This window comes from Mobula hypostoma, chromosome 28 (genome assembly GCF_963921235.1).
Source record: "Mobula hypostoma chromosome 28, sMobHyp1.1, whole genome shotgun sequence".
NCBI classification, from domain to species: domain Eukaryota; kingdom Metazoa; phylum Chordata; class Chondrichthyes; order Myliobatiformes; family Myliobatidae; genus Mobula; species Mobula hypostoma.
The window spans coordinates 15,600,182-15,627,426 of NC_086124.1; the positions used below are offsets into that span (position 1 = coordinate 15,600,182).

At 43.9% G+C, this 27,245-nt stretch overlaps 4 protein-coding genes and 2 pseudogenes across 4 annotated transcripts; 4 read left to right on the plus strand and 2 right to left on the minus strand.

Annotated features, from left to right (window-relative positions):
• LOC134338870 (histone H2AX-like) overlaps positions 1 to 25,300 on the minus strand; it is a 31,091-nt pseudogene extending 5,791 nt beyond the window's left edge.
• On the minus strand, positions 653 to 1,180 carry LOC134338867 (histone H3). The gene has a single exon (XM_063035023.1). The coding sequence runs from the start codon at positions 1,154 to 1,156 to the stop codon at positions 746 to 748; it is 411 nt and encodes a 136-aa protein (XP_062891093.1). The 5' UTR covers positions 1,157 to 1,180; the 3' UTR covers positions 653 to 745.
• Positions 7,151 to 18,198, plus strand: LOC134338861 (zinc finger protein 484-like). Its single transcript, XM_063035016.1, has 2 exons — positions 7,151 to 7,177; positions 13,375 to 18,198. Exon 2 carries the CDS (start codon positions 13,832 to 13,834, stop codon positions 15,086 to 15,088), a length of 1,257 nt encoding a protein of 418 aa, XP_062891086.1. The 5' UTR covers positions 7,151 to 7,177; positions 13,375 to 13,831; the 3' UTR covers positions 15,089 to 18,198.
• Positions 18,381 to 18,924, plus strand: LOC134338866 (histone H2B 1/2-like). Its single transcript, XM_063035022.1, has one exon. The coding sequence runs from the start codon at positions 18,395 to 18,397 to the stop codon at positions 18,908 to 18,910; it is 516 nt and encodes a 171-aa protein (XP_062891092.1). The 5' UTR covers positions 18,381 to 18,394; the 3' UTR covers positions 18,911 to 18,924.
• LOC134338864 (histone H2A type 1-like) overlaps positions 19,887 to 27,245 on the plus strand; it is a 597,857-nt pseudogene continuing 590,498 nt past the window's right edge.
• LOC134338869 (histone H4) lies at positions 23,915 to 24,301 on the plus strand. The gene has a single exon (XM_063035025.1). The coding sequence runs from the start codon at positions 23,917 to 23,919 to the stop codon at positions 24,226 to 24,228; it is 312 nt and encodes a 103-aa protein (XP_062891095.1). The 5' UTR covers positions 23,915 to 23,916; the 3' UTR covers positions 24,229 to 24,301.

Below are 27,245 nucleotides of genomic sequence, written 5' to 3' on the forward strand. Positions count from 1 at the left end.
GGAGAGCAGCAAGAACGGCGCCGAAAGTAACTGCCAGTTCCCCGGAAGCCCTGAAATTTGAAAAGCCTGCCGAAGAAGTTATGTATTGATCGGTAGTCTGCAATAATATGCACTGATTTATTAATTCGAGCAAGATTTATTTTATGGTAAGAGCCCAGCTCACCAGTTTGAATGTTTCTGGTCATTTAGCTCCCAAAAGGCGATCCAGTTTATATTCGTGTTGGGTCTGTGTATAAATGGCATCGGGTTTCTCTTGTCAGACTTGATGTCTCATATTAAACTGCCGTCCAAGGCCAGTTTGCAACGCGAAAGTAATTGTTTTGCGCAAGAATCGGAATTCCAGTATATGCAGACTACTGTGTCCCCGCGAAACTCGACTAGAAACGGGATTGGTTACTAAATGTTAGATTGCATTGAATAAGGCCCATTCTCTAGCAACCGCAAATCCCTGGAAACCCTGCCTAAAACCGTACTCGGCAAGGTTGTGAGATAGGGACATGCCGGCGGCGAGGGAAAGGTTATATCCCTAGTGCTGGCACAGAACTGTTGACTTTTCAGTTTCATGAAGGCCGAGCGGCTGGGAATAAAACAGGGACGCCTTATTGATTAGGACACACAAAAGGTCAGAGGGGAATGGCGTGTCGGTAACACGAAAGCTTAGAGCACAAGAAGTGACAGCCCTTTCCACTGTCGGATTGGTGGCCCTTAAAAGAGCCTTTTGTTGTGCTTGGTACCGGGGCTGGATTCAGGCGCGCTCTCCGCGGATGCGACGGGCCAACTGTATGTCTTTGGGCATGATGGTGACCCGCTTGGCGTGGATGGCGCACAGGTTGGTGTCCTCAAAGAGCCCCACCAGATAAGCTTCACTGGCCTCCTGCAGAGCCATGACGGCCGAGCTCTGGAAGCGCAGGTCGGTCTTGAAGTCCTGAGCGATTTCTCGCACTAGACGCTGGAAGGGCAGTTTGCGGATGAGCAGCTCGGTGGATTTCTGGTAGCGCCGGATCTCCCTCAGAGCCACAGTGCCGGGCCGGTAGCGATGAGGCTTCTTTACTCCGCCCGTGGCTGGAGCGCTCTTCCGCGCCGCTTTGGTGGCCAGCTGTTTGCGGGGAGCTTTGCCACCAGTCGACTTCCGCGCTGTTTGCTTGGTTCGGGCCATTCTCCTTCAGCAGTCCAAAGGCAACTTCAAATACCAGGCTAAGACTGTGGGAGGAGAAGCAGGAACCGGCTTTTTAAAGAAAAGATGAAGGGCCGCCCCACTCTCTTTGATTGGTTACAAAGGAGATGTCCATTGTAGCATCTCGGCGTTGCGATTGGCTGCTTTTCCATCACCAGTTTGAAGCTGGCCGGTGGTGGGGGTGGGGGTGGGGGAGATGGTGCGGAATGTTACCCATGACCAAATATGGAAATTGGAGACAGAATTCAGCCAATCCGAGTGCAATGGTTGGATACCGGCTCAATTTCAAATCGCCCGCCAATTCCAAGGGCAAGCGGGTTTCTTACAATAAATAGAATCATAAATTAACAAATTTCACCTTCAATTAAATCACCGATTTTCTTTCCTCAATTAGCTGAATGTGAATGTTTGCACTTTTACTGAATAGCGTATCGAGGTGAGTGAATTCAGTCTTGCCGAAAACGGGGCGGACAGGCAGAGGATTTAGATCGATTTTACCTTACCACATTTTCTACAATGGTTTGGGGGAGAAAACAGCAACAAAAGGATTTCAAACGGACCACAGGAACCAACGCCGAACTGAAATGCTGCTCAATATATCTGCAAAACATTCATTACAAGGAAATAATTGAATTCTTTATCTCTTCCCACTCCAAATCGCTGTACAAATGTAAACAGACTGCCGCCATCTCATTTTATACACACCGCTCTGAGTTTTAGAGCAGAGAGACCTCTATTTTCCAGCTCCCTCCCGACGTTACTACAACCGTAAATTTTCTAGCTCTTTCCTGGGAGATGAGTGGCTCTTGGAAGAGCCGTTGTTTTCAGGTGTTTAAAGTTGCGGTTTTTGTTTACTTTTTGGCCGCCGCTTTCTTGACTTTCACAGATTTCGCCTTTGGCTTGGATTTTGCTGACCCTTTTGGGCGCCTTCGGGGCTACGATTTTCTTGGGGCTTTTGGGCTTCTGCGAATACTTCTTCCTCACTGATTTCTTAGCTGCAGCCCTTTTAGCCGTCGGTTTCTTAACACTTTGTTTCTGGGCGGGAGATTTCTTAGCTGCTTTCTTGGCCGAAGTTTCCTTGATTGATGGCTTCCTGGTCTGAGATGTCTTGGCCACTGCTTTCTTCACTTTTTTCCCCCGCGATTTTCGCGCTACTGTCCAGTATCAAAAGGGAGATTAGTCGGGGTGGATGAATGAACAAGGAAATCATGGGGGTGGGGGGGGGGAAGGGAGTGGGAGAAGGTAAAGTTATGTTTGATGGTAGGATCTCTTTGGATATGGTGGAAGTTGCACAGAATGATGCAGTTTAAAGTAGTTTAAAACAATTTATTTGCAGTTTCCAAATTAGAAACCATTTCTGAAACACAAATCCTTTCTAAAACATAAAGAATAAAGCATCAAGGATTTCCAAAACACAGGTATAATTTCTATAAACTAAAAAGACATATCAATAAGTTGCAGAAAAATGAATAATCTGTTGCAGAAATCAAAGCTGGAGGAATAGATTCTTGTCACCCTGTATTTCTTCCATGATTCCTGATGTTCCTCACCCCATTCCTAATCGGCCTGAACTACTCTCTGCATTTACACCCTTTTCTCCTCTCACTTGGTTGACTTCACATGTATATATTTCCCCAGATATCCTTTCACAAAAATACTCAAATATTTTGGGGACATAGACCTCAGCTTCATAAAACCATATAAACCATATAACAATTACAGCACGGAAATAGGCTATCTTGGCCCTTCTAGTCCGTACCGAACGCTTACTCTCACCTAGTCCCACCGACCTGCACTCAGCCCATAACCCTCCATTCCTTTCCTGTACATATAGCTGTCCAATTTAACTTTAAATGACAACATCGAACCTGCCTCAACCACTTCTGCTGGAAGCTCATTCCACACAGCTACCACTCTCTGAGTAAAGAAGTTCCCCCTCATGTTACCCCTAAACTTTTGCCTTTAACTCTCAACTCATGTCCTCTTGTTTCAATCTCCCCTACTCTCAATGGAAAAAGCCTATCCACGTCAACTCTATCTATCCCCCTCATAATTTTAAATACCTCTATCAAGGCCCCCCTCAACCTTCTACGCTCCAAAGAATAAAGACCCAACTTGTTCAACCTTTCTCTGTAACTTAGGTGATAAAACCCAGGTAACATTCTCATAAATCTTCTCTGTATTCTCTCTATTTTGTTGACATCTTTCCTATAATTTGGTGACCAGAACTGTACACAATACTCCAAATTTAGCCTCACCAATGCCTTGTACAATTTCAACATTACATCTCAACTCCTATACTCAATGCTCTGATTTATGAAGGCCAGCATACCAAAAGCTTTCTTCACCACCCTATCCACATGAGATTCCACCTTCGGGGAACTATGCACCATTATTCCTAGATCCCTCTGTTCTACTGCATTCTTCAATGCCCTACCATTTACCATGTATGTCCTGTTTTGATTAGTCCCACCAAAATGTCGCACCTCATATTTATCAGCATTAAACTCTATCTGCCATCTTTCAGCCCATTCTTCTAACTGGCCTAAATCTCTCTGCAAGCTTTGAAAACCTACTTCACTCTCAACAATGCCACCTATCTTAGTATCATCTGCATACTTACTAATACAATTTACCACCCCATCATCCAGATCATTAATGTATATGACAAACAACATTGGACTCAGTACAGATCCCTGAGGCACACCACTAGTCATCGGCCTTCAATCTGACAAACAGTTATCCACCACTACTCTCTGGCATCTCCCATCTAGCTACTGCTGAATCCATTTTACTACTTCACTATTAATACCTAATGATTGAACCTCCCTAACTAACCTTCCACGTGGAACCTTGTCAAAGGCCTTACTGAAGTCCATATAGACAACATCCACTGTTTTACCCTTGTCAACTTTCCTGGTAACCTCTTCAAAAAATTCAGTAAGATTTGTCAAACATGACTTTCCACGCACAAATCCATGTTGACTGTTCCTAATCAGACCTTGTCTATCCAGATAATTATATATACCACCTCTAAGAATACTTTCCATCAGTTTACCCACCACGGTCGTCAAACTCACAGGCCGATAATTGCTAGGTTTACTCTTAGAACCCTTTTTAAACAGTGGAACAACATGAGCAATACACCAATCCTTCGGCACCATCCCCGTTTCTAATGACATTTAAAGTATTTCTGTCAGAGCCCCTGCTATTTCTACACTAACTTCCCTCAAGGTCCTAGGGAATATCCTGTCAGGACCCGGAGACTTAATGTTCACAGAATTAATGTTGTAAAGCTAACATAAAACTCCCAACTATACATATATCAATATGCTAAATAATATTATCCATCAATTTTGCAAGTTCCTTGAACTAAGCAATTTAAGAGTCAGCTTGTCTATCGCAATAATAAAACAGATGTAGTGACATTGCGTCTGCTTTTCAGGGACAGAGTGTCTGTGCTTTATACAGATCTTGTTTGCAAAGCTGGTCTACAAAATGTTTTTGAAACTTCAAGCTGATTACTGCTTTCTATTGCTATCTTAAGAACTGAAGACAGACTTCCATTTATGACCAGAAACTAAACAAAGCAAAATAGTTGAAACGTAAACACGAGGAAATCTGCAGATGCTGGAATTTTAAGCAACACACTTAAAAGTTGCTGGTGAACGCAGCAGGCCAGGCAGCATCTCTAGGAAGAGGTACAGTCGACGTTTCGGGCCAAGAGCTTTCGAAGGGTCTCGGACCGAAACGTCGACTGTACCTCTTCCTAGAGATGCTGCCTGGCCTGCTGAGTTCACCAGCAACTTTTAAGTGTGTTGCTCAAAACAGTTGAAAATCTATTTTGGATCTTATATTGACAGATGTTGTGCTTAGAAGGCAAGGTTAACAAAAAAACCAAGGAGGAGGCTGACTACTGTTGAAGTGAATATTCATGAGTTATGGGCAAAGTTTGGACAGGCTAGAACATTTTACCTTGGCGTGTAGGAATTGCAGTTTGACTTTACAAAGATGTATTTAATAATAAAAGCCTAGATGGGTGAGTGCACACAGTCTTTTTCCCCAACAAGAGGGAATCAAAATCAAAGGATATAGATTTCAGGTGAAAGTGACTGATGCTGATACAGTATCAGTATTTAAAAGACAGATTATCAGTTGGTGGATTGAGAAGGGCAAGACAAATATGGCCAAGACAGGAAAATTGAATTGGATTAGATAGTCATCTTGGTCGGAATGGACCAGTGAGCCCTGCATTACCTTCTGGTTATCCAGCAGCATCCCATCTGACAAACTGTTTATAACACCCACACTCACTTACTAAATGTATATTTAGAAAGAAATCTCACTATAAAATGTTTCGTCTTTCACTGATAAACTTTCTTTTTTATGTTGTTCTTTTCAAATAATCCTCCCTCGGTAAAAATGTCTATTTTCCTTCCTCAATTAAGGACTTTACATTGAAATGTCTCTTGGTGATGCCCAACTTTTTTTGCGCAGCCATTTGAGAGATGATGTCATAGAAGCTTGCTGTTACTGACATTATTCTCTCAATGAAGCGCTGATGTGAGCACGGGATGGCAGCAAGGCCCATTGTGAGGGTGGCAGCGACAGAACTGAATGGGGCAAGTCTGTACTTGCTACAGTTTCAAAGATGAGAGGTGATATAATGGGGTTTGCAGGTTGGCGTGGAGATTTAGAAGCCAACGACTGAATCAGACGTATTGCACTTTGCTCTCCTCTGTTGGCAATTGGATACAGGAGCAGATTGGTGGAGACTGGTGGGTCTGACTGCTCCACCACTGTGGGCATTGGCTTCTTCTCATTCTTTCTGCCGCCCAGGGAACTGTGAGTGCCTTACTGCTCTGGCTCCCTACCTCAGGTTTCACATCCTTGGGCTCACATACTCCTTGGATGTCACCCACCACTCCCTCTGTAACCTCCTCCCATGCTGGAAAACTCCCATATCTCTGCCCTCTTTCATATCCTCACATTACTGTTTATAGATTGGTGGCATGTGCCTAGTGTTACAGGGATTCGTGCTGGGTCCCCTGTTGGTTGTCATATCTGGCATCAAGTTTAACACAATATCAAGGGCAGAACGGTGTGGCACTGAGAAGTGTGGTAGAACAGAGGAAGCTGGGAATGCAGATCCATAATTCCATGGAGGTGGCGTCACAAGAGGGTCGTAAAGACAGCTTTTGAGAGATTAAATCAGTGTTCAGTACAGAAGTTGGGATGTTGAAGCTGTACAAGACATTGCTGAGGCCATTCACTTACGTACAGAAAAGATATCAGTAAGACTGAAAGAGTAGAGACTTGAGGAACCGAGTGATAAGGAAAGGTTGAACAAGTGAGGACTGTATTCCCTGGAGTGTAGGAGAATGAGGGGAGATTTGACAGAACATACAAATTCATGAGGGATATTGATAGGGTGAATGAATGTAGGCATTGTATTGTATTGTATTGTAACAAATGTGTTTGATCTTACAGCTACTGCAGGGACATGGTAGCAGGCTGCCTGGGACTGAGAACTCAGTATTCCAGCATATTCAATGTTCCACGCCCTCACCCGAACCCTCCCTTAGCGGTTCCTTTTCCAGATCCTCCCCCTACATGAATCAACACTATTTCCCAACATCCCCACAACCATTCACAGCCACTAAACCACCCAAAACAGCCCCCAGGCCGAGCCAACGCCCACACGAGTGAAGAAGTTTCCGCTCATGATCACTTTAAATATTTCACCCTTCGCCATTAACCCATGACCTCTACTTGTAGTCTCACCCAACCTCAGTGTAAAGAAGCCTGCTCTCATTTACCCTATCTCATAATTTCATACCCTCACAAATGTCCCTTCAAGCATGTACGTTCCATTGAATAAAGTCCTAAACTATTCAATCTTTCCTTCTAACTTGGGTTTAATGCGCAGGCGCACGGGTCACAGATCGTCTCACTAACGCGCATGCGCTTCACCGACGAACGTCTCGGGAGGACCGGCAGCAGGTAGGATGTGGACTCCGGGCGGGGGTTTGAGCGGCACCGGCGCCCGCACCGCGATCCCGGGACAGTTGCTGTGAGCCCCGCACCCCGGGACAGTCTCAGTTCTCTCCATCTTTCTCTTAGTCCCACGATCCGTACCCAGGCCCCGGGAAACTACTTTCTGCTGACTTTTAATGGCGGTTGGCAGTCCATTTTAAAGGTGCATTACCGCCACCAACTGGACTGGAGTGTGGTGTGGAAAACTAAATGACCCCAAAAGCCCTATAAATTTTAAATAATGAAAGACAATATTGTGAATTATATTAAAGTCACTTCCATAACTTTAATGAAAACTGTCAATCCCCAAAGCTAGTTTTTGAATGAAAACTCAATCCCCAAAGCTCATAGTGTAGTCAGCATTTGCTTTTTTTCCAACCTTCTATGCTTCACATTGTAAAAGAATGTTTTCAACTGTTTCATAATAATGACAACACCTACACACCCCAGAGTGATATTTTCCAACAAGATACAAGGAATAATTAAGCATAGTATAACCAATTCTCAGTCGAGCCAATATAATTCTTTCCCTTCTTGTCTTACCTCCTCCTGCCATCAATCCAATGTATTCTGTAAAGGTGTCTCCTCTGATGCCCGTTTCCCACAAGTCTTGCTGTAATCTCCCCAATAACCCCTTAGCTTCTGATTTGCTAAGTGGAAGGCCTGTATCCACAGATGAACTTTTAACAGCTGTTTTGGTCAAACAATCAACCTGCTCATTCCCTTCACCACCTCTGTGTGCAGGGACCCATAAGTAGAGACATGCAGACCAATGCTTTGAATATGAAATAAAGTTTGAAGAGCTTCCAGCAGTAAATCAGTCCTACTGCTAGGGTGACTTGTTTTAAGACTAGTCAAAATTGAAAAAGACTGAACAAATCATAACTTTGCAAGGACATATTTCCTACGCCCACTGTAAGACCAACATGACAGCAACCAGTTCTGCAGTATACACTGATAAATAGTTAGTAAGACGTTTCTTTGTTACCTGAAATTCAGGCAGAAAACAGCCACACTGACATTTCCTGTTAAATTATATTTTGATTCATCGGTAAAAATGGTTAACATATCACAGTAATTCTCCTTAACGTACTGATGAACCAACAGACTCTCAGACATATCAGGTTCCTTTGATTTCATTAAATCATGCAACATAAAATCAATCAAAACCATTGATAAAATCCATGGTGGGGTTACCGAACATGCTACAGTGGGACACATTACACAATCCAGAAAACCTATATTCTTAGTGTGATGAGAATGCAGCCACCCAAAACTAAAATCACTCTTCTTGTGATGTTCCCAATGGTCTTCCAAAACACTCTTAACAGGGTGATCATTCCTCTGCCCCCCTCAAGTTAACCCAGTATGTTAACATCATCTTCAGCCTTTGCAACTGTCAGGGTAATTGTCCCATTTCAACCAGTGAGGCTGAAACAGGAGATGACCTTACTGCACCACAGCACAGTCTTAAAGCCTGAGCTCGTATACATGCAAACATTTTAAATTTGAAGCCACACAGCCATAATCAAGTGCAGATCTAAATAAATAAATATATAAAGTGAACAGAGATTTTCATGTAGCACCCCAAGAGTACCCACATAGACACTTAACATACTGCTTTACATTTGTCAATTATCTTACTGATATGGTGCTTCCGTGTTAGCTTATCATCCAGTCACACGCCAAGAAATCTTACCACTGACACTTCTTCAAGAGTTGGACTATACAATTTCAAATTGTGTGCAGGTCTATTGATCCTCTTTGTAAAACATATAACTTGTGTTTTAGCTACTGAAAGCTTAAAACCCCATCTATTTGCCCACTGTTTGACCTTGTTAATTGCTAATTGCATCATATATACAGTCAAATTTATTTATTTTTTTCTCTGATGCATAAAGCTCCATCATCTGCAAAGAGTGATTTACCCACCCCAGTATTTTGGAGAAAATATGATTAATCATAATATTAAACAATAAAGGGTTGCAAATACTGCCTTGTGATGCCCCATTCTCTGTCTCATGCTGAATATACCTTTCCTACCCTTACCTGCATAGACCGTCCAAATAAGAAAATCAGAAAAAAAAGTATCTCACCTTCCTCCCACTCCCAATTTCCAAAATTTAATCAAAAGACCCTCCCTCCTTAACATATCATGCTTTTTCTATATCAAAAGATACTGCTATTATAACTTTATTTACCTGTGTTTTATTAATATCATCTTCCAGACATAAAACTGAATCCAATATCATTCTACCCTTCTGAAATCCACTCTGATAAAATGCTATATCACCTCTTTTTCCCAAAATATAATTCAACTGCTCTATTATCATACGTTCCATAAGTTTACACAAATGGAACATTAATGATATTGGTCTATAACTAGAAGGCTCTGATGGGGGGCTTTCCAGGTTTTAGAATAAGCACTAAAACTGCCATTTTCCATGAGGAGGGTAGATAGCCTAAATTCAAATATGATTCCAGAATTTTAATATTAGCTTAAGAGAGCTGTCAGCCATATGTTGAAACATACAATAACATATATCACCCTTTCCTGGAGCTGTCTGACCTGCACTAATAATAGCTTTCATAAATTCACACAAAGAAAACTTTACATCACTAATACTATCAATGCTATTGTTATCTTCCAACACATCAGGGTATTCACTTCGAAAGTTATCCCTATATGCTTTAACCTCTTCGCTTAAATTATCTTAGAACCATAGAAACATAGAAAACCTACAGCATAATACAGGCCCTTCGGCCCACAAAGCTGTGCCGAACATGTCTTTATCTGAAAAATTACCTAGTGTTAGCCATAGCCCTCTATTTTTCTGAGCTCCATATACCTGCTCAGGAGTCTCTTAAAATAGGATGGCATATTTAAGTGCTCCGATAAAGACCTTGGTCCCTTGGGGAAAGTAACGAATAATTATACCAAATTTATTTTGAATCCCATGGAGCATGTGGAAACCTTCCAACACCCAGGCGGTTCTTTTTTCTCTCTTTCTTTCTTTTTAGGTAGGACTATATATATGGGGGGGGGGAGGGTTACCGGGAGGGGGGAGGGTAGATTTTACCTTTTCATGTATTTTTGAAAACTCAATAAAAATTATATTAAAAAAAAAGGAGTCTCTTAAAGGACGCTATCGTATCGGCCTCCACTACCGTCGCCGGCTTATGAATTGGAGCAAATGACTGAGCCAGTAACTCAACCTTCTCTGTTTCAGTAACAATCGTATTGTCTTCTTTGATCAATACTGGAATGTTATTAGCCCTATGAATTCTCCCCCCTATTTTTTTAATCATTCTCCAAACATCTCCAAGTTTAATACCCTTCCAATACTATCACAATATGACCTCCAGTAAATCTTTTTCACAACCTTCACTACTTTCCTCACCACGGAATGGGAATCACTTTCACCACAGTTTGAGGAATAATGTGACATAATCTTTCATTGCAGAAATCCATATTATCCTCAATATTCAGCTCTGATAGATGTTCATCATGTAAACCTCTCCCAATTTGCTTTACCAAAATTACACCTCCTAAGAGTGGCCTATCGCCTATAGAAATTCACACCCGAGCTTCTAAATATAGGAAAATGATAGCTTCCCACTGTTTCATCTCCCATGACATCCCACTTACTCAGTCCAGCCAGAATGTTCATAACTAAAGTTAAATCTACAGCAGTTTCAAAACTAGTATGAACATTAAATCTCAGGCCCCTCTCACACAAGATGTGAAATATCTAAAAACTTCTGCAATCAAACAATTACCATCATTCTGCGAACAACCCCACAGTGAACTATGTGCATTAAAATCACCACACCATACAACCCTTAGTGAGCAAGAGCGACATATGCTTTCCAGCAAATCAATCAAGAGCTTTCCACAAGGGTTAGAAAAATTTACCATTTTAATACCCCTACCTGTTGAATCAAATATTTCTATTACAAGTGCCTCATATACTTCATTTTCATCTACAACTTTACGTCCTGTCCTTTTCCTTACAAAACTTGCAACACCAACCCCTCCACCAAAACTAATCTGTCATGCCTAACTAGAATATAATCCAGCGAAGAAAAATTTAAATGTTATAACAACCAAGTTTCCTGAATACATATAACTTTGGGTGGATTTGATAAATCAGAAACTTCTTAAAAAGTCTTGATCATTAGAAATCAGGCTTCTCGCATTCCACTGCAATATTCTTATGCCCATTAAACATCACAAGGAGACTGAAATACAGATACCCCACCCATTATAGCTTAATTTATGGTTTCCCACATAATACCAGTTATACCCAGATAACTTTTCTGCAGCTTCCACAATAATTTTAATTTTCTCAGTACGACTAGATGTCAGAGCAGTACAGTTCACCACATCTGTTCTAAACATCACAAACTTCATTTTATCAACTAGTAAAGTGTCTTTAGTAAGAGAAGTATGATGCCGATATATAGCCTTTGACTTCACAGTCTGTTCTCTGACTGGTAATACTTTATCAATGTTTGGTTTAACTCTTTGCACAGACACACCTTTAACCTTTTGAACTTAAGCTGCCTTCTTAAGTACTTAACATCCTCTATGTTCTCCTCCACAATTACAACAATTAAACTTTACGCCCTCACAATCTTCATACTTTTATGTTCCCCACCACACTTACTACATCTTAGTTTCCCATGACATACTGCCGCAACCTGCCTAAATCTCTGACATTCGTAACGCCTAAGCGGGGATGGAATATGAGGTTTATAACTAACCCCAAACTAACTTTATCAGAGAGCTTCACTTCATCAAAACATATTAATGTAGATAAACTATCCATCCCTTCCCCATTTCTGACTACTTGTAATCTCTTTGCTGCCTTAACCTTGCCTCCCAGTAAATGAGATTTAACCTCTTCTATCAAAATCTCCACCGGAACACCTGCTATACATCCTTAATACCTCTATTTTCATTAGGCAAAGTAGGTACTATCTTTTTGCCAAATTAAGTTCTTCAATTGTAATGCCTTCTTACACGGCTTTTTATCCTTACACACAATTAACATCTTCCCGAAAGTATGAGCTGCTTTTAGCTTTGGAGTTAATGGGACTGATGGAGGGTGGCTGTTCCGGTTCAAATTTAAGCAATAGCTTGAAGTCTTTCTTTTTTTTTCAAAATATCCATCCCTTCCTCTCCATCACTTGAAATCATTCCATTATTATGTTTCTTATTCCATTTTCCAGATCTGGATTTGACTTCCTTACAAACCCTCCTGCCAACTCGCCGTCACCCGAACCCTCCATTTGCAGTTCCTTTTCCGGAACCTCCCCCTACCTGAACCAACACTATTTCTCAACATCCCCACACCATACACAGCCAGCGCCACCAACTGCCACACCTCCCTATTCTCCGTCCACAGCAATTGAGCCTCGAGCCCAATTCATCCCCCCGGGAAGGTTTCTGCTGATGAGCGAAGGTAATGGTGTTTCCTGTGGTGCATGCGCATTGCTGGGACACCGTGACATATAGACCGGTCTCTTGTTCGTGGGGCTCTCTGGGTACAGAGGCAGCCATGGGTGTCACTTCTACAGCTTTCCCCACCAGTCCGTAGGGCATGTTTGGAAGCACAGGTAGTGGAATGGGACCGGATGGATCTGCTGGCGAATATCTAAATCCAAGGATTAGGAACTCGGGATAGAAATACAGAGAATCTTTCTATCAATAAAAATGTCTCTTGGACTGTATGGAGAAAAGGAACAAGATCCTTCCATCAGCTTTAATTCTTGAGAAAATCACCTTTGTTCGACCTCCTCTTCTGGACCTTTCTCCTTGTGAGATCATGTTTTGTCCCATTCTCTCTGGGTACATAGTGACATCAAACAATTTTGTCCCAGGTAACAAGTGACCTGTAGCTTTCACATCACAAAAGTGCCACACACTCCAAGGAGAAAGACTAGTGTCCACCCCTTCATTGCCATCGATTAGATCACCACCATCAAGCACCTGCTGTGCTGGGGGTCAGAGTAATTGGAAAGTCTCCAGGATCAGCCATGAGAGTCTCCAGGGTCACTTGCTGTATTCTCTGATGTCAGAGCTCGACGTAGAGACTAGAGTTGTCTCATATGAAGTGTCATCCTTCACGTATTGATGTCTTTTGTAATTCATTTTACAGGCTAGCAACGACAAAGGATTTGTGCAGAGGAATCTCAAACACAACAACACATCAGTTTTGCTGTCTCTGTCCAGATAGTTAAGGAGTGACCGGCTATTTCCTTTTTATCACCTATGTATCTGTTATTGATCCTCGGAGACGACAAATTATCTCATCCCAGCTGGGAATGTTCTTTGTATCTGAAGTGAAGTTTTCTGTTGTAATTCAGTGAAATTGACTGGAACCAGGGTACTGAGAACCCACTAGCATTTGTTCACAAGGGATCAGTCCTTTAACTGCATTGACTCTGCGAGGGATCCACTGACTCATCCCAACTGGAGACACACCAGTGAGTTCACACTGAGGAGAGGCTGGTCACCTGCTCAGACTGTGGGAGGGGATTCGCTCAATCATTTGACTTACAGAGAGACCGCGAGTTCACACTGGAGAGAGTCTGTTCACCTGCTCAGATTTTGGGATGGGATTCATCCAGTCATTCAAAGCACAGCGACACCAACGAGTTCACACAGGGGAAAGGCCGTTCATCTGTTCCGAATGTGGGAAGGGATTCACTCGGTCATTTCTACTGAAGGTACATCAGCGACTTCACACTGGGGAGAGGCCATTCAGCTGCTCAGACTGTGGGAAGGGATTTACTCAGTCGTCTCAACTACTGGCACACCAATCAGTTCACACTGGGGAGAGGCCTTTCACCTGTTCAGAATGTGGGAAGGGATTCACTCGGTCATTTCTACTGAAGGTACATCAACGACTTCACACTGGGGAGAAACCATTCACTTGCTCAGACTGTGGGAAGGGATTCACTCAGGCATCCCAACTACAGAGACACCAGTCAGTTCACACTGGGAAGAGACCATTCACCTGCTCAGACTGTAAGAAGGGATTCACTCAGACATCTGACCTCCTGGCACACCAGCGAATTCACACTGGAGAGAGGCCATTCATCTGTTCTGAATGTGGGAAAGGATTCACTCACTCATCTACTTTACTGAAACACCAGCGAGTTCACACTGGGGAGAGGCCATTCATCTGTTCTGTGTGTGGGAAGGGATTCTCTCAGTCATCTGGCCTACAGACACACCAGCAAGTTCACACTGGGGAGAGGCCGTTCACCTGTTCAGACTGTGGGAAGGGATTCACTCGGTCATCTCAATTGAAGGTACATCAGCGAATTCACACCGGGGAGAAGCCATTCACCTGTTCTGACTGTGGGAAGGGATTTACTCATTCATCTGACTTACTGGCACACCAGCGAGTTCACACTGGGGAGAGACCATTCTCTTGCTCAGAATGTGGGAAGGGATTCACTCAGTCATCCAATCTACAGAGACACCAGCGAGTTCACACTGGGGAGAGGCCGTTCACTTGTTCAGACTGTGGGAAGGGATTTATTCAGTCATCTCAACTGCTGGCACACCGATCAGTTCACAATGGGGAGAGGCCATTCACCTGTTCAGACTGTGGGAAGGGATTCACTCAGTTGTCTCAACTGAAGGTACATCATCGAATTCACACTGGGGAGAAGCCTTTCACCTGCTTGGACTGTGGGAAGGGATTCACACAATTATCCACCATACAGAGACACCAGCGAGTTCACACTGGGGAGAGACCGTTCACCTGTTCTAGGTGTGGGAAGGGATTCACTCGGTCCTCCAGTCTACAGAGACACCAGTCAGTTCACACTAGGGAGAGTCCATTCAACTGCTCTGACTGAGGAAAAGGATTTAGCCAGTCATCTCAAATGACTGGCACACCAGTCAGTTCACACTGGGGAGAGGCCGTTCACCTGTTCTGACTAGGAAGAGATTCACTCAGTCATCTGGTTTACAGAGTCATCAGTCAGTTCACACTGGGGAGAGGCCATTCATCTCCTATGACTGAGGGAAGGGATGCACTTCGTCATCTGACCTACAGGGATGCCAGTGAGTTCACCTTGGGGAGAAACCATCCAGCTGTTCTGAATGTGGGAACTCACTCATCCCTCTTTGTGGCACACTGATAGACTATCGAGTTCACACTGAGGGAAATGTTTAAATCGGCTGCATGCTTGATATTTAACCATTACAGTTGTTGAATCCAGAGGCAAGTTTAAAAGTGACTTTTGGTGTTGGAACTCTAAAATTATTGCTGCATTCACTTCTGCACCCTGGTCACTGGGCAAGGGAGGAATTTCTTCTGTGAATGTTTAATGGGACTGGATTTTCTTATTCTGCATCTGTGACTAATCAATCAGTTCTATTTTAAACCCTGTCCAGGGTATTTAGTGAATCTACAACACACCCAGTGTGCAGTAGAGACTCAACTCAGCCCAGCTGTGTCCCTGTCAGTGTTTTTGTTCCACAATGGTCCTTTTTAATCCATTCCTGCTGTTCACCTCTCTCTCTCCCTGTGGTGATGCATTCCTAACAGAGGTCTCCGTTGTTTTTCCTGCATGACTTCACGCAGAATGAAGGTGACAATAAGCAGACTGCAGTTATGTCCCACATGTTCTTCATCCCTCAAATTTCTTGGCCGAGGAAGACTGACATTGGCAGCTACCCTTCTCCTTCCCAGCCCTTTTCAATGTTATGGGACAGTTTCACTGCTTCTAAAGTGCAGATTCACACAGCTGGGTTGATAGAATACACCACGATCCACAAAAGTCGGAAAGCAGAATGGAGGACCAATAGTTGTTCAGTGGAACATGGTCGGAAACCAGAGATGGCTCAGCAGAGGGTAGAATTTGGGGCTCTGGGCAGTGGTAGGGGTAAGAGCATATGATAATGTGCAGGGGGCAGTGGCAACGAACGACACAGTGGCAACATTTGGCAGCTGATTGACAGAGAAAATAAAACTTGGTTGACTGACTGCTGACACACACCGTGCCTGTTAACATTGAGTATATTGCTTGTGACAGTTTCTGTTACACTGTTAAGGATAATAGGATGATTTGGTAAGTGAATACGTGGCTGAGGAACTGGTGCAGGAATTCAGATTTATCGATCATTGGAATCTCTTCTGGGGAAGGTAGGGCCTGTACAAAAGGGACGGGTTACATCTGAACCCAAGGGGTACCAATATCCCTGTGGGCAGGCTTGCTAGAGTTGTTCGGGAGGGTTTAAACTGATCTGGCAGGGGGATGGGAACTGGAGTGATAGTGCTGAGGATGAGGTAGTTGGTTTACAAATAGAAGCTGTGTGTAGTGAGACAGGTAGCAAGGAGAGGCTGATAATAGGGCAAAATTGCAGACAACAGGATGAGTTGCAATGTAACAGGTGGACAAAATCGAAAGGGGTGAATACAAGGCTGAAGGTGTTTTATTTGAATGCGTACAGTACACGGAATAAGGCAAATGAACCTGTAGCGCAGTAACACAATGATATTGAAATCACCAAATTATGGCTGAGCAAAGATTGTAGCTGGTAGCTTAATGTCTAAGGATACACATTGTATGGAAAGGAGAGGCAGGTAGGCAGAGGGGGTGGTGTGGTTCTGTTGGTAAAAAATGTAATCAAATCATTAGAAAGATGTGACATAGGGCTGGAAGGAGTTGAAACCCTGTGGGTAGAGTTCACAAAATACAAGGATATAACTCCCTGAAAGCCAATGTAAGGGCCAAAGGGAAGGCGTTTAATTGAGATAAAATTAATGGAAAGTTATAGAGAATTGGGAAGCTGTTAAAACCCAACAGAAGGCAACTAAAAAAAGTCAAAGTAGGAAAGAAGAAATACGCAGTTGAGCGAGCCAGTAATATTAAAGAGGATATCAAAAGTTTCTGAAGATAGATAAACTGCAAAAGAGAAGTGAGAGTAGTTATCAGACTGCTGTAAAATCATATTGGAGAGGTAGTAATTGGGGACAAGGAAATGTTGGATGAACTGAATAAGTATTTTGCTTGTGTCTTCACTGTGGAAGGCACTAACAGAGATGAAGTTTGAGTGTGTCAGCAGGCAAAAAGTGTGAAGTTGCCATGACTAGTGAGAAGATTCTTGGAAAACTGAAAGGCCTGAAGGTAGATAAGTCACTGCACCAGATGGTAAACACCTCAGGATTCTGAAAGAAGTTGCTGAAGAGATTGTTGAGGCATTATCTGTATAAAGAAGATGATGGGATATGGACATGGTGTAGGTAGGAGGGATTAGTCTTTGGCTGTTTTTGATTTGCTTTTCAGCTGGTTGGGAACAACACTGCGGGTCGAATGGCCTGTTCCTGTGCTGTATTCTTCTATGTTCCGTGTTTTATGTCCTATATTTCATATGCCATAAACTTCTATAGATGTGTGGTGGAAAGTATACTTACCGACTGCATTACAGCTGGTATGGAAAGGCCCCAATGTCCGTTCCATTAGGAATGCCCTACAAAAAGCAGTGGGTATGGTTCAGTCCATCATGGGCAAAGTCCTCCCTGCCATGAGCACATCGTTTCAGGTAGCCATAATCGGGGATCCCCACCACCCAGGACATGCTGTCTTCTCACTGCTGCAAAGGTAAGTGCTGCAGGACTTACGCCATCAATTTTAGGAATGGTTATTATCCCACAGCAATCAGGCTCCTGAATCAAAGGGGATAAATTCACTTCATCATTGAAACTTTTCCACAACCTGGTCTCACATTCAAGGGCTCTTCACCTCATGTTCTCAATGTATATTACTTAGTCATGATTAATATTATTTCTTTTTGTACTTGCACAGTTTCTGTCTTTTGCACAGTGGTTGAATGCCCAAGTTAATACTGTCTCATTTATTCTATTAGGGTCAGTATTGTTATGGAATATATTGAGTATGCCCACTAGAAAATGAATCACGCTTGTTGGTGGTAACAGATATGTACCTTGATAATAAATTTACTTTGAACTTTTCATCTGAATGTGCTGTTACTTCCATCTCCCATCTATATTTTACGTTTTCCTGTTCAGCCCCAACCCCAGGTTCCCAGTTGGCAGTGTCGCCCGAAGCAGAGTGAGCGGCTTTTGATTGGTGCAGCCAGGGATTGTGATTTGTTCCCTCTGCTATCCAATTAAAGGATTTGTCGAAATAAATTCGATGAGCGATTGGTCTTTTCAAGCCGCCAATGAAAATGCTCGGATTCCCCATTCCTCATTAGCATACCGCAGTGAGCGCTGCCTATTTAATTCGCGCTCCGACGATTTGTTTTGTTTATTACTGTGTCTCAACTCAGCCGAAGAAATGCCCGATCAGAAACCTGCTCCCAAGAAGGGCGCTAAGAAAGCGCTGCCGAAGCCATCAGGCAAGTCTGGCAAGAAGCGCAGGAGGCTGAGGAAGGAGAGTTACTCCATCTATATCTACAAAGTGATGAAGCAGGTTCACCCCGACACCGGCATCTCCTCCAAGGCCATGAGCATCATGAACTCGTTCGTGAACGACATTTTCGAGCGCATCGCTGGCGAGGCTTCCCGCTTAGCCCATTACAACAAGCGGTCGACTATTAGCTCCCGGGAGATCCAGACCGCAGTGCGCCTACTGCTCCCCGGGGAGCTGGCCAAGCACGCCGTGTCGGAGGGAACAAAGGCAGTGACCAAGTACACCAGCTCCAAGTGAAGAGTGCTGCCAAAACAAACCGAAAACCCAAAGGCTCTTTTAAGAGCCACTCACTATTTCATTAACAGAGCTTCATGATCTAGTTCATATTTTATTCTTGTTAATCAGAATATGCTGTCCACTGCTCGATATAATAGCAATGTCTCTTCCACACGAATATATTGCCCCTCCTCGTCACTTGTAATGGACACTTGCTGTTCCTTCTTGTTTAATTGTTTTGGGGGATGAGCTTTATTAATTTCTGTCCCATTTTGAAAACTTCTCCGAAGCCCATTTCAATGCTAGACGGTTCTTTAACTTGGTGAAACTGCAGTCCTAGTTCGTTCAGAACCTCATGCAATTCACATAATGGCTGACCGGGAACTGAAACTGAGAATCAATTTTTGTTCTAACCCAGTAAGTCGTAGAATTAAATCCTCAGACTCGTTTGCAACATTAGCTACACTTAAAAGATTAGATGTAGCGGACTTCAGTAAAGGGTGAATGCGGAGAACAATCCGACAAGCAAAACACACAACGCTGGAGGAAGTCAGAAGCCATCTATGGAAAAAAAAGGTTCAGGTTTGAACAAAATGATTTTTGGCGGGCTGTTACAAAACAGTTCATTTTTTTGGTGAGTAAACGGTTATTTTCCGCACTTTTGCTTTTGATTGGTAAGTGGATCAGCGGACTCCAGTAATTAGTGAATGTGGAGATGCAATAATTTCATTTTAGATAAGCTTTAAACAAAGGATTTTTGGCGGGCTGTTCCGCATTTCAGTTTATTTTGGGAGAATGAGCGATTATTTTCCATGACTCTGCTGCTGTTTCTTGATTGGTGAATCGGGAAAGTTCTCTGATTGGATTATTTGCTCTATCTCCAATATTATTAGGCGTTGCAGCACCAATCAGACACGTTCCGCTGCATTCCCCCAAAAGGTACAAGAAGGACGAGGGCCGGAAGCATTCCCTCATTCTCCGTGGAAGAATTGCCGAGGCTGTGAAGATGAGCGGACGAGGAAAAACCAGTGGCAAAGCTCGGTCCAAGGCCAAGTCTCGCTCCTCCCGGGCAGGACTGCAGTTCCCGGTAGGCCGTGTTCACAGGCTCCTGAGAAAGGGTAACTATGCTGAGCGGGTGGGTGCCGGAGCCCCGGTCTATCTGGCTGCTGTGCTCGAGTATCTGACGGCTGAAATCCTTGAGCTAGCCGGCAACGCGGCCCGGGACAACAAAAAGACTCGCATCATTCCCAGGCATCTGCAGCTGGCCGTCCGCAACGACGAGGAGCTCAACAAGCTGCTGGGAGGGGTGACCATCGCTCAGGGCGGGGTGCTGCCCAACATCCAGGCCGTGCTGTTGCCCAAGAAAACCGGCGGAGCCAGCAAGTGAAGACACAAAATCTGAACCCAGTGACCCAAAGGCTCTTTTCAGAGCCACTCACAGTGTCTGTGAAAGGGCTGCTCTGCGGATACGCTGAACACGGAGGAAAGAACTCTGGTTTCGCTATCACTGCGAAGCGTTTCTGAGTAAATTATATGTAAATTATTTTTTGCTTTTGCTGAACGAGTCGACATTGGTTGTGCAGGGATAGTTTACTGAATTACCTCCGGAGCTGAGGGAGTTTCCTGCTCGAGTCTGCAAAAAGTGTATCGCGGAGAGATGGTTGGGATCAATTTTATATTTACTGCGGGTTCCATATTGAAGGTTAGTAGGCCATTTGGCCCATCAGATCTGTTCGCTATTCAATCATGGGTGATTCTTTTTTCCGTTCCTCAGCCCCACTCCCAACATCCCTCCCCATTAACCTTTGATGCCCTGTCCAATCAATAACCTATCAAGATCTGACTTAAATACACTCAATGATCTGGCCTCCACAGCTGCCTGTGGTAATAATTTCTAAAAATTCACCACCATCTGGATAAAGAAATTTCTCCACATCTGTTTTAAAAAAAATGGACGACCATCTATCCCTGTTGTCCTCGACTCACCCACCATGGGAAACTTCCTTTCCACACCTAATCTGTCTAGGCCTTTCAACATTCAAAAGGTTTCAATGAGGTCCTCCCAATCCTTTTTCTCCTCATCCTTCTAAATTCCCTTGAGTACAGACACAGAGCCATCAAACGTTCGACAGATGATAATCCTTTCATTTCAGCAATCATCCTGGTGATCCTTCTCTCCAATGCCAGCACAACTTTTCTGAGATGAGGTGACCAAAACTGTTCACAATACTCAAGGTGAGGCCTCACCAATGCCTTATAAAGCCTCAGCAACACATCCTTGCTCTTGTATTCGAGACCTCTTAAAATGAATGCCAACGTACAGCATTTGTGATCCTCGCCACTGACTCTGTCTGCAAGTTAACATTTCGGGTGTTCTCTACAAAGTCCCATTGGATTTTTTCTCTGTTTTGAAATAGTCTGCACGTTTATTTCTACAACCAAAGTTGATGACCATGCATTTTCCAACATTGTGTTTCATTGCCAACATTGTCCATTATTCCAGTCTGTCTTAGTCCATGTGCAGCCTACCTGCCCCTCCAGCAATCTTCATATCAGCTGAAAACCTGGCAACAAAGCCATCTATTCCATCATCTAAATCATTGATATTAAAAGAAGTGGTCCCAACACTGACCACTACTCACTGGCAGCCAAGCAGAAAAAGATCCTTTTATTCCCACTCGCTGTCTTCTACCAATCTAGTAAGCAGTCTCATGTGTGGCACCTTGTCAAAGGCCTTCTGAAAGTCCAAATATAGAAAGAACATCCACTGCATCCCCTTTATCTATCCTATGTGTAATCTACTCAAAAGAATTCCAACAGGTTTGTCAGGCAGGATTTTTCCTTAGGAAGCCAAGTACTCCAGAATCTCATCCTTAACAATTTACTCCAACATCTTCCCAACCACTGAGGTCAGGTCTATAATTTCCTTTCTACTGCCTTTCTAAAAGAGTGGAGTGCCATTTTCAACTTTCCAGGCCTCTGGAGGTTTGCCAGAGTCCAATGATTTTTAAAGATCATTACTAATTATCCCACAATCTCCACCACTAGCCCTTTCAGAATCTGAGGGTGCAGTTCATCTGGTCAGGTGACATGTATCCTTAGGTCTTTCAGCTTTTTGAGCATCTTCCCCCTTGTAATAGTAACTGCACCCACCTCTCTTCCCTCACACCCTTTAACATTTGGCACACCGCTAGTGTTTTCCACAGTAAAGACTAATGCAAAATACTCATTTACGTCATCTGCCATCTCCTTGACCCCTGTTATTATTTCTTCAGCCTCATTGTTTAGCAGTTCTATGTCCACTCTCATCTCTCTTTTTTAATACACTTGAAAAAGCTTTTACTACCCACTTTGATATTGGCAGTAACATTACTATCATATATCCTGTATAACTGATGCAAAATCTCTTCAGATGTGTTTTCAATTCTTGGAAAATTAAATGATGGTTTTATCGAAATAGAACAAACGCAAAGAGATGAGTACAGTATTGAAATTCAAGTAAAACACAGCTTAGGCAGCAAAGACAGAGAAACAGAGTTAGCATTTCAAGCAGAAGCCTTTTCATCTGATAACATTCTGCTGACATGCTTTATTGCATATTTTTTTCCTGCCAAAATGTGCAATCTCACTTCCTCCCATAATTTCCCCTCCTTACCCCATCTTCCCTACTTATGTTCCCATCTCTCTTTATGTCACCAGTAAGTCCAGAAATCACGATGAGCTTTCGCTTTCTTGAATACCCTGTGAAAGAGCAGCTTCTCAAATGGACATCTCAGTTCAGCGCAACCACTCTTCCCTTTATCCACAGATTATGTTAGTACACCAAAGATTTCAATGTATTTGCTGAATGTGGAATCACTTTCTCAAAGCCCTGTTCACTTTGCCAGATTTCTTGAAGTTTTGGAGATGTGCAATTATTCCCTTTGTGGTTACAGATTCAAATGTTTTTGGGACAGATGGTTAACTGTAAGTAGGTGACCAGACCTGTTCTCAATACTCCAAATTAGGCCTCATCAACATGTTACACAACTTAACACCCCAACTCCTGTACTCAGTGTTTTGATTTTTGAAGGCCACTGTGTCTACAGCTCTATTTACAGTCCTTGCTACCTGTGAGACCACTTTCAAGGAATAATGGGTCTGTATTCCCAGATCACACTGCAAGCTTCGACAGTCTTCCTCGTTATCCACTACATCCCCATTCTTTGTTGATCCATTTTACAATATAATCACTCAGTTTGTGATATAGATGACAAAAAAAAAACGGACCTGGCACTGATCCCTGCTTAAGAGGGGAGGTGATTTAAATATAGAAAATGATGAGGAGTGGAGATAGTGTAGGTTACAGAGACTCCCCCCCCCCCCCATATTAGGAGCAGATAAAACTGCAGGACATGGGGTTTGGTTGAAGGGATAACAGGTTAAGAGAGGATTTGTTCACCCAGACGGTGGTGAGTTCCTGGAACACTGTACCGGAGAGAGTGGTGGAAGCAGAGTCGCTGATGGTATTTTCAAAATGTCACGTAAATTCCCAGGCTACGGAGCAAGTGCTGGAAGAATGAAATAATATGGATGGATTCCCATTGGTTGGTATCGATGTGATGGGCCAAATGGCCTGTAATCCTGCTGAAACTTTCTATAAAAATCGGAATCAATGAATCTCTCCTACAAGAAACACGCAAACCTGATAAATATGATTCACCGTATTCACCATCTCTCGCTCTGTCCTCATTAACCATTTCCACCTGGCCCTCGTTTATTCCAACGGTTTATCCAGAACGCTGACGCTGTTCTGTTGCGGCTAAACCACTGGAAATTGACGGTCGTGGAGCTGAACGATGAGAGGCCGCTCTCTGCTCTGTCCGTCCGCCTGCCTTTGTCTCCACCCCTCCCCGACTCTCCCTCTCTCCGCAATGTTCGTCACCGTCTCCACCCCTTACCGCCTCTCTGCCTTTCTCGGGCAGGTCGGGGCGCTGCGTATAAAAGGAGGCAGCAGCAGTCGGTTCGTCACTGAGTGAAAGGGCATCATGTCTGGCAGAGGAAAAGGAGGTAAAGGACTCGGGAAAGGCGGAGCCAAGCGGCACCGTAAAGTGCTCCGTGATAACATCCAGGGCATCACCAAACCAGCCATCCGCCGTCTGGCTCGCCGTGGCGGCGTCAAGCGAATCTCGGGTCTCATCTACGAGGAGACCCGCGGTGTGCTGAAGGTTTTCCTGGAGAATGTGATCCGCGACGCCGTCACTTACACGGAGCACGCCAAGCGCAAGACGGTCACTGCCATGGATGTGGTGTACGCGCTGAAACGCCAGGGCCGCACTCTCTATGGCTTCGGCGGTTGAGGAACTCCTGATTCTGAACACAACACAAAGGCTCTTTTAAGAGCCACCCACCACCTCAGAGAGAGAGAGCAGTGACCCGGAGCAGAAATAGATGATAAACAGAATCGTTTATTGGAGAACACACCCTTTCTGTGTTTATCCGTACTTTCATTATTCCAGTAGCTAGAGTTTAGAAAATGCAAATGCAATTAAAGTTATAATACTTTATAACTGTTCCGTAAAAGTAACTCTCTCAAAGTAATATTCCCAGGAAGGTTATTTATAAAGAAAACTAACGGCCAATCATTTCGACCCGTCTGAATTCCGACCGCCAGTCACACATCGGTATCGGGGTACAGATGATTTTAAACCCGACGGGCGGCTGCTTGAATTCGATAACGGATATGAAGCCGATCGCAGCGCTGGGGCCCTAGACGCGATCGGAGCGGACATTCAACTCCCAGCAGTCGGCGGACTTCCCCGCTCCGACATTTCAGACTGTGCACCCACCGTTAACCCTTTCGTTTTGCACCAGTAAGGAATTTCAATGCACCCTGCTTGCCAATTAGTACAACAATCTAATCCGGACAAGAGCCCTTTCCCCCGCGCTTAAGGTATCCACAGAGCAGCCCTTTCACAGACACTGTGAGTGGCTCTGAAAAGAGCCTTTGGGTCACTGGGTTCAGATCAGGTCACTTCACTTGCTGGCTCCGCCGGTTTTCTTGGGCAACAGCACGGCCTGGATGTTGGGCAGTACCCCGCCCTGAGCGATGGTCACCCCTCCCAGCAGCTTGTTGAGCTCCTCGTCGTTGCGGACGGCCAGCTGCAGATGCCTGGGGATGATGCGGGTCTTTTTGTTGTCCCGGGCCGCGTTGCCGGCCAGCTCAAGAATTTCAGCCGTCAGATACTCGAGCACAGCAGCTAGATAGACCGGGGCTCCGGCACCCACCCGCTCAGCATAGTTACCCTTTCTCAGGAGCCTGTGAACACGGCCTACCGGAAACTGAAGTCCGGCCCGGGAGGAGCGAGACTTGGCCTTGGACCGAGCTTTGCCGCTGGTTTTTCCTCGTCCACTCATCTTCCCAATCTCGGAAATTCTTCCACGGAGAATGAGGGAATGCTTCCGGCTCTCGTCCTTCTTGTACCTTCTGGGGGAATGGAGCGGAACGTGTATGATTGGTTCTACAGCGCCCAATAAAATTGGAGATAGAAAAAATAATCCAATCAGAGAACTTTCTCCATTCACCATTCAAGAAACAGCAAGTGTCACGGAAAATATCCGCTCATTCTCCTAAAAGAAACTGAAATTTGAAACAGCCCGCCAAAAATCCTTTGTTTAATGCTCATCTAGAATGAAATTATTGCATGTCTGTTTGTCGGCTTGATTTCCACATTCACTAATCACTGGAGTCCACCACATTTAATGGAAGTGTAGCTACTATTGCAACACTGGCTGGGGATTTAATTCACCGATTTCTTTAAACTAAGAAACGCTCAGAACAAAACCCGCTTCTCAGCTTCTGTTCGCCGTTTGCCATTGTTCGCGCATCAGGTTATGGACCAAGCAACACTCACAACACGCTGGAGGAACTCAGTAGGTCGGACAGCATCCGTGGAAACGTCGACTCACCGTTTCAGATAATGGAATTGATGGATTTTTGCCAAGTTTGTAGATGATACAAAGATAGGTGAGGGAGCAAGTATCGCTGTAGAAGCAGGTAATCTGCACAAGGACTAAACAGATTAGGAGAATGGTTAAGAAATGGCAGATGGAATACAGGGTTGGGAATTGTATGGCTATGTACTTTATAGAAGAAATAAAAATGTACACTAATTCTAATTGGAGAAAACATTCAAAAAATGCGAGGTACAGAGGAACTTAGGAGTTCTTACGCAGGATCCACTAAAGGTTAATTTGCTTGTTGAGTCGGTAGTGAGGAAGCCAAATGCAATGTGAGCATTCATTTCAATAGGACTAGGATTTAAAAGCAAGGGTGTAATGTTTAGGTTTTAAAGACATCCGTTAGTCTCATGAGACCATGGATTTGCACCTTGGAAGTTTCCAGGGTGCAGGCCTGAGCAAGGTTGTATGGAAGACTGGCAGTTGCCCATGCTGCAGGTCTCCCCTCTCCATGCCGCCGATGTTGTCCAAGGGAAGGGCACTAGGGCTGATACAGCTTCCAATACACTGGTGTCGTCGCAGAGCAATGTGTGGTTAAGTGCAAGGACACAACATGCTGCCTCAGCTGAGGCTTGTACTAGCAACCTTCAGATCACTAGACCGATGCCTTCACCACTTGGCCACGCTCCAACATTGAGGTTTTATAAGGCACTGATAAGGCCTCATTTGGAGTAGTGAGCATTTTGGGGCCTCTTATCTGAGACAGGATGTGCTGACATTGTGGAGCTATCAAAGGAAGTTCATGAAATCAAGTCTGGGATAGAAAGGATTGGCATTTGAAGAGTTTTTGATTCCTCTGGGCAAATGTAGAAAGGCTTCCATAGAGTGGATGTGTAGATAATATTTCCTGTGCTGTGGGAGTCTGACACCAGAAGTCACAACCTCAAAATAGAGGGATATCCATTTAAAACAGAAATGAAAGGGAATTTCTTTAGCTAGAGACTGGAGAATCTGTAGAATTCATTGCCATTGATGGTCAAGTGATTGGGTATATTTAAGGTAGAGCTTGATAGTTACTTGATTGGTCAGGGTCTGATGTTTACGGGGAGAAGGCAGGAGAGGGAAATAGATCAACCATAATGAAATGGTGGAGCAGAATCGATGATCTTTATCTGTTCCTATGACTTATAATTGCAACTTCCTCCCTTCTGAGCTCTCATCTCATCCAAAGTGAAGTCATCTTTTTCTAAATTCCATTCAATTCAGTCCCCACTTCAATTAAGTGTCTCACAGTCCTTGCCAGATTGAGAGAACATGATCCTTAATTAAAACTTTTGCCTCTCTCTTACTTAGTGGGATATCAGTATTACAGCACTGCCCTGCATAGATTATTAGTCAGCCTATTGACTACTTCACT

What these genes read in the sequence shown, in the direction of transcription:
- LOC134338861 (XM_063035016.1), top strand. Translation starts at nt 13,832, where the DNA reads ATGGGATTCATCCAGTCATTCAAAGCACAGCGACACCAACGAGTTCAC.
- LOC134338866 (XM_063035022.1), top strand. Translation starts at nt 18,395, where the DNA reads ATGAGCGATTGGTCTTTTCAAGCCGCCAATGAAAATGCTCGGATTCCC.
- LOC134338867 (XM_063035023.1), bottom strand. Translation starts at nt 1,156, where the DNA reads ATGGCCCGAACCAAGCAAACAGCGCGGAAGTCGACTGGTGGCAAAGCT.
- LOC134338869 (XM_063035025.1), top strand. Translation starts at nt 23,917, where the DNA reads ATGTCTGGCAGAGGAAAAGGAGGTAAAGGACTCGGGAAAGGCGGAGCC.